The sequence below is a fragment of the Nestor notabilis genome, unplaced genomic scaffold (assembly GCF_000696875.1).
Source record: "Nestor notabilis isolate BGI_N333 unplaced genomic scaffold, ASM69687v1 scaffold30413, whole genome shotgun sequence".
Taxonomy (NCBI): Eukaryota; Metazoa; Chordata; class Aves; order Psittaciformes; family Psittacidae; genus Nestor; species Nestor notabilis.
In genome coordinates, this window is record NW_009922882.1 from 777 (window position 1) to 8339 (window position 7563).

Genomic DNA, 7563 nt, shown 5'->3' on the forward strand with positions numbered 1-7563 from the left:
CAGAGCTCACCTTATCTATTAATCTGTTAAATGCTTTCATGTCTGTCTTACGTTGTGTTTCTTATTTTAGGTAGTTTCCTTCTAAGTTACACATTTTAAAATCCTACTTGTAAGATTCAAATCAATCTTCTTATAATAATCGCTGGTTTCTTGGACTTAAGTTCATTTTCCTTTAAGATTAAAACACTTTCAGCTTCTTAACCGACAGGAAATAACTATCATATATTGGAGCCATGATTTTTTGTTTTCAGAACATATCCTGACACATACAGGCTGTTCAGAGTGTTGTCAGGAGAGGGAGCCCTAGCACTATTTTAAAAAGATTCCACAGTTAACCTGTGGAAGTAAAATTCCTGTATGTACAGTGAAATAAATGTGGAAGCTCAGAGGTTTTTATTTCTTTAAGTTCATAGCACCCATCAGTAATGTATGTAAAGCTTGTGGTTTATTTGTTTGAGACATCTGACAGTTTTGTTGCCCTCTACAGAATTTCCACACTGTTGTATTGATTTGTTTTGCCATCTGTTTGTTTATGTTTGGCAAACAGGCTTAGGATTTATTCAAGTTGCTTAGTGGATGAAAATTACTAGAGCTAGCATTTTTCTTCTTACTTGTAAAATTCTTGTCACTTGGAAGTCATCTTTGCGTCTGTTTCTCCAGAATTTACCTAGAAGACAGACAGCAAAGAATAAACAACAAGCAGAAAAGGAATGTTGAGGAAACTGCTGTGGATGGAGCTGTCTTGAGACCCACAGTGTTGTAGATGAGCTTTATTTATGTGAATGATAATAGGCTGGGAATGTATTACATGCTTTAGATCAGTAGTGCTACATGCCGTAGAAGTATTTATTTTTCTTTCTTGTAGATTTGCCCTTTCACTTCCAGGCAAGAAAATTCTTTTGCTTTTTCCAAGTGCATGAAATAGTGTCTAGTGGGGTCATTCAAGGTTTATGTCTTAGACTAATCTGCTGCAAGAGCAACTTTATTTAAAGGGAAAAGTAGAGCTTTATCATGTAAGACAGTCACATGGTCTGCTGCTTTAGATTGGGCCTGCTTGTTCTGGACATGCTTTGTGTTGATTATATTGCTTTAAAGTCTCTTAGAACTTAAGCATAATTCTTGCTAATGTTGTTTCATGAACTCTTCCTCTTATTGCTAGCACCTGTCCTGCTTTTTAAACAACAGAGGAATGTTTAAACCTGAAAATGACATGACATTGTGTAAGCAGTGCGTAACTATCTTTAAAGGTGTTCCGTCTTTTTAATTCAGCTTTTGTTGCATAGTATACAAGAAGTTAAGTCAGCAGGATTTATGTTGTGTGGCTTCAAGAACCTTCATGATATAGAACCTCTGTTGCCATTAAAATCTGAGCACTTTTGAGGTAAACCAGTTGGTGAGCAGCCTCATAACTTGTTCTTCCCCTTTACAGTAGAGCAGTTTCAGAGAGTTAGTTGGTCCCATCTAAAACTTGTGAGATTTAGCACAGATATTTAAATTAATAACAAATTACTGAAAAAATATGTAAGACATACTTAAAGTGATAAAAAGGAACTCTGCAGGCAATGAAAAAACAATGGGCGCTTTTATTGCTCACATGGTGTAGTTTCAGTTGTCTCCTAAACTCCTTTGAAACCTGGAGAATTACATCATTTTAGTATCAGAAAACAAGGAACAATGCTCTCATCCTTTTTAATTCTTACTTGCAAGCTAAGTTATACGGGCTTTCCTAACATTCTTCAATAAAAGGAAAGAATGGGAAAGAATGGGAGCTGGTCATCTGATTTTTAGCCACTCTTGCTGCTGCTTTTTTTTTTTTTTTTTTTTATATAAAGCAGAGAGGGACTCATTATGTAAGGACTGCTGGCATTTAGGATCCCCAAACATCTGTGTTTAAAAAGTTACTTTGTGAAATCATGTCTGTTTGCTATTCAGTGTTGAAAATTACTAGATCCAGCACTTAGGCATGTCATTAAAAGACATGTCATCTCTGGTGTTTACTCACGTATTGGAAATTGCAAATAGTTTACATGTAAGTTTGATCTCTTAAGCATAGACTGAAGATTGGAGTTTTAAGTTTGTGTGGTATACACAGTGATTGTCTCTGAGCTTCTGTGAGTCATCTGAAAAATGGATCACAATACATCTTGCAGATGTTCACGTTGTATCCATAATTATTTCTATGTTTGTCTGAACTCTTTGAGCTTGATCATCTTGGTGGAAAGCTTGTGTCTGTGAAATGGAGAAGGCACTATGAGAGGAGTTGGGAATGGTGTAAAGGTGTGTAATAATTTCCATATGAGGAACGTTAGATAAACTAGGACTGTTTGATCTTTTTATCTTGGCTAAGAGAGAAGTGAGGATAGGTATAACAGTGTCATCCGAAATGAATGTAAGAGAGGGTGAAAAGAAAATGGCTATTCATTTGTCTAGTGCAACAGTTAAGGAACACCAGATGGGTGTTTCTAGCCAGGTAAGGATTTCAAAACCAGACAAAAGTAGTTATTTAGATACTAAATAAAAGTCTGTGGAACTCCTTCTCAGGGGATGTAAAGGATGCTATGACTTTACATCAGGTTTTGAAGGGGTTTGGAGAAATTGCTGATAAAAAGACCCCAATGACATCTACGCAGATATCGTGATGGGAACTGAAATGAGTTACTGCAGGTAGAGAGCATTGTGAGGAAGTGCTGCTGATTACTTGTTTTTCTTCCTGTTAGACTTTTCCAGGCATCTTTTGTTGATGGGATTTCATGAACTTTTGTCCATTTTTACATTCTTATGACTTTGCTGGGTTGAAGATGAGAGGCAGAAGTGTCCTTGTCACGCAGGCCCCACTGTGTCATAGTACCAACAGGAGAAGTTGCTGACAGAAGGGCATGGGGATCTATACACTAGCCTCTTCTGGGAGGACAAAATAGTAAATGGTAACTGACATTTTAGTTGAACCTCGCTTGAAGGTACTTAACACCTTTTAAAATGTATTTTTCCAGGCTCTGCAGAACTTGGTGCCTACTTGATGAAAGTAGGATATGCTACTGGTATCTTTACAAAGATACTCTCATTCTCCACTGTGTAATGCCTGGTTTCCAACTGTTATATTTGACTTTTAGTATAGGAAAAAGCATGCGTGTGTCTTCAGTGCCTGTTTATGGGTGTCTTGAGGTCTTGTCTTTTGGGAAAGTTGTTTGAAGTCAACCAGTGTAATTAACGACTAGGATCTGCATATTTCCTCTTGGTTCCCGTATAAATTCAGCATTCAGGAAATCCTTTTCTCTTGTGAAAGAAGCTGTATAACTTTTACATTTGAATTTTTCTATGAGGTTGAAAGAAACATGATAATGCTTCTTAACAAGACCAGTCTCTCTGCTGTGTATACTGAACAGCAGAGAGGAACCTTCAGCATGAAGGAAGAATGTACCAGACCACTTTTCTGTGCTCCTTTTTCTCCTTTTCCAGTCAAGCAGCATGAGTTCACTCATTTTAGCCTCAAAACTGGCTGTTACATTTTTTTTATTTATTTTTTTAATGGCACTAATCTCATCTTAAAATCTGATAAAAAGCTGTGTGGCAAGAAAACAAGGTCAGTTATCAAGCTGAAGGAATATATTGCTATTTTTCTTCACCCTCTAGTTATGCTTTTACATGATATAGAATGTGGGCTATTAAAAAGTTTGTCCTAAAATTACAGCTGTAATTAGTTTTGAAACAGGATTAGAAAAGAAGTCCCATTTCTCCCTGCTTCTTTCCATTAAAACTTGCATGACAATTATACTTGCTGGATCCTAGCAGCTTTTAGAAGTCTGAAACAGTCAGGATGTGAGGCTTGTTACTGTCTGATTTTACATGCAAGTGTCGACCTGTAAATTTCTAGAACCTCACTTAATACCTTTTTCACATTTTCTATAAATTCAATTTACAAACACCTAAACTTATATAATATTCAAGACAAATATGTAAATAAATTCATTTATACATACAACTTTCTGTTTTCCGTAAATATCATACATCTATATTACAGATATTTGCTCTTCCTGAAGTCTGGCTTTCTTTTTTGGAAAAAAATTGAAGTTTATTGTTGTACAAGAAGCTATGTTTCAATTGCACACATCCTTACTATTTAAATTTTGGCCTAGTAATATATGGATAAGTGCACATGCTTTCTAAGATACCATTTTTTCTACTGCAGGTATTCTGCACAGATTCCAGAATATAGGAGAGTATTCTTAAAGTGAGTCTTGTTTCTGTTAGTCAGTGTGTTGCACTTAGGAATAATTAAAACAAGTAGTAGAACAATCTTTTATTTCACTGGAATACATAACAAATGTGTTATCAAATTGCTAAATTGTGGCAAAAACCTGGTAAGACCTGGGATAATATCTAAAGAATGTGCTTAGTGCGTTTTTTTCTAAACTGTGTTTTCTCATTTGAATGTATGTTACTACACAGTATAACAGCACATTTAGCCTCAACTTGGTACTTTCAGAAAATGTGTCAGACGCAAGTAACTGAGTTAAGATGGAACATATTAAATGTTTGAGAACTGAGCATAAGAATCAGATGTGCAAATATTAGCAGTATGTCTGCTTCTTCTCTAAGAAGATTTGGTTGAGTTTTAAGATCACTGAATGGATTTGAATGAAATTTAAGAACTATATTTTCAACGAAGTACTCCGATTGCAAAATTTCAAGCAGCCACAGAACCACATAGCCTTTAAGTGTGTGTGTGGTTTTAACCTTAATAACCTTCATTTAATAACATTAAACTTAATAACCTTAAGAAATTTTGGAAATTACCTGGACAACTGTGGAAGTTATACTTCAATATTTTTTACTATTATTTCCCTTTTTCATCTAAAAGAAAGACTATAAATGCGACATCTGAAGATGATTTGACTGTAGTGTAATCTAGATGGTTTATGGTTGAGCTCTGGGTTTTCACTCATTTGGAAAAGACTGAACTGTTCAAAACCACCTGCTGCTCATAAGTATTGTGCATAGCTTGGAAGATTTTTATGTTCTAATGAGTTTTTACCCCACTCTTGTCTCCTAGCAGGCCTTATGAACCATGTCAGTCTTTCCTGTATGTTTTGTTGTTTGAATGACCTGCTTGAAAAATGATTGCTGTAATCAGTGATCCTGGAATAGAAGGAATTTTAAAGTACCAAATTGTTCTGGTGACTGGGTTTTTGATAAATCATTTTTATAATTGTCTGGACAGTACTAACAGAAGTGAGCATTGTACAGAGATGTCAACACTACAAAAGTAGGCTTTTAAGCAAGAAACAAAATGTCCCAAGGCTGAAAATAGCCTATCCATTGCTCCTTGCTGGATTTCAATTTAGTCCAGATGTTTTCAAACAATTGTCATTACATCAGATTACCCTTTTAAAAATCTAAACTGAAAAGGTCTTTTGAACGTGTCGTGAAGGGTTTTCTTTTTACAGCAGCAGAAAGGAATTTATCCCCATATTGAACAAAATGTGAACTTTTCTGGGGTGGGGGAAGTATGCATCTTGTACACATTCAAAACATTAGAAGCTAAGCATTGTACAGGAGAAATGGCATTGAGTGCTGACTTACAGGCTTATTCTTAGTTTTCTGTACTTTCTCAGCAAAACAGTTGAGTATCTTTTGAGTGGTGTTTTATAAGCACCATCACAATGACTATTGCATCAGACTGTTGACTCAGAGTTACCAGGCAAAGGATAGCTATACATACTAGGTGTAGAGTTTTAATTACATTTTCTTAAGTGTTTGTTTGTGAATGCTTAATGCTTTGAGATAATGTAAAGATACATCCTGAGGATCTCTTCCAGTTTTTCTTCACTCTATTGAGAACATTCCTGTTTAAGAAAGAAAAAAAACTTACTAAATATAATTGTTCTGGTTTTAGAAGCTATCTTCTAATATTTGCTTATTTTGTTTCGTTTTGTGGACAGGGGGATGATTAGCAGATTTCTTTGCTTCCATTGAACTGTGTGTAAATCATCTATCTGTGCTCACCTATCTATCCCAAATGACTAAGAAACTCCTTTTTGTTGTGGGACTTCCCTTACCTGCTTTGTGCCTTTAGAAATTTTTTTTCCTTTCTGGAGCAGTTAAAAAGTTAAAACAAGAAAACTCTGATGGTCAAAGTTCTCAAGAGACAGTCTGAAAAACTGTCCATGGAAGTAGGGAAGTGATAGAGAGGCACTGCCATTGTTAAGATGACTGCAAAGGCATAAATGAAGTGTATTGTGACTATATGCCTGATTTTTCTCCTGCCTTTTTTTATCTGAAAAGCTGTATTTCTTTCCAGTGCTTCCTTGCAGGGTTGGTTACTAGGTGCCACGTATTCTTTAAAGTGTGGCAAAGGTGGCACAATGTGTATCCTGGAAATGGCCAATATAATATTCTTCTCAAGATACTGGTTATTTTGAGTCTATAAAACTGACAATCAAGGAAAAAATAGTTTATAGATTTGTTGAAATTTACAATGCTATGGTGTTACCTTTTGTTGATCTTTCTTTTTCCCCTTCTGCCTGTGCTTGACTTGTTGGGGTTCTTTTAATGTTAAAGAAAATACAGCTTTCATGAAGGGCAATAGCTGTGTTGTCTCGTGTAGCTTTCAGTACCAAGGTTATTGGTTTCAGAATTGGTTGAAAGAAGTTATTATGTAAAAGTTAAATATCTGATGGCTATCAAATACTTTTACTCTACAGTTTTTAGCAGATGTTTTCAAAATCATAATAGTATTAAACATTCCCCTCTCCCCCCTTGAAGTACTGAGTTTAGAGAAGTAAGAGTTTTGAATGAACCTGCCTTAGCTTATGTCAGTCAGACAGAAGATACTTTCTATCCTTGTTACAACCCTCCTGTAGAAACAAGGTCATTGTCCTTTTCACTACTTAGTACTTCCCAAGAGTAACTCAAAAAGTACTTAGAAAGTAGTATTTGACTTTTCTTCCCAGGACTGTGCCACTGCTTTGGAAGTGGTTGTGATGCTTCTATTTGTGGTAGAATCATTTCGCAGGAGTGTACAGGTAGAACCTGTTGGTGGTCTGTAGAGAATCAGGACTGAGATTTCACTTACTGTAATGAAAATGACTGAGGTTGCATTTCCAGTACCTTGAAAGTATAAACCGAGCTTCTAAAACCATTAAGAGGAGATGGAAAAATAAACATACATTTTTTTTTTCCTCTCACATTTTATTTAGAATGTTGAAAAGCTTTGAGAACAAAGCTGTAGTTGTTAGGGATGATACACCTGAGAGATCATTCCAGGGCTGGATTGGCAGAAGACGTGAATGAGCCTTCATGGGGGGAAAAATTAAACAAAATTGAATTAACCTCTGCCTTGTAAGCTGTCTTCTTTTTTTTCCTTTGAAGTGTCAGTTTGTGGTTTTGATAAATGTCAGAGGCATTCTTCTTCTCAAGTAAGATCTTTCTCTGCATAATCCAGCGTTATGGGCTTTTTCCTTCTTCTCTCCGAAGATTACTTTATCCTTCCTTTGGTTTCTAATCACACAAGTTCTCAAGAAATGGGATGGATTTGACAGCTAAGTGTGTTTCCTGCTGCCTTAG

At 35.8% G+C, this 7563-nt stretch overlaps 1 protein-coding gene across 1 annotated transcript in view; it reads left to right on the forward strand.

Moving 5' to 3' along the window:
- Positions 1-2383: 2383 nt before the first annotated feature.
- LOC104403637 (poly(ADP-ribose) glycohydrolase-like) overlaps positions 2384-7563 on the forward strand; it is a gene marked incomplete at its 3' end in the record, with an annotated part of 35609 nt that continues 30429 nt past the window's right edge. Inside the window, exon 1 of the mRNA XM_010011857.1 lies at positions 2384-2470. Coding sequence (XP_010010159.1) covers positions 2384-2470 — 87 coding nt within the window. The remainder of the gene's footprint in view (positions 2471-7563) is intronic.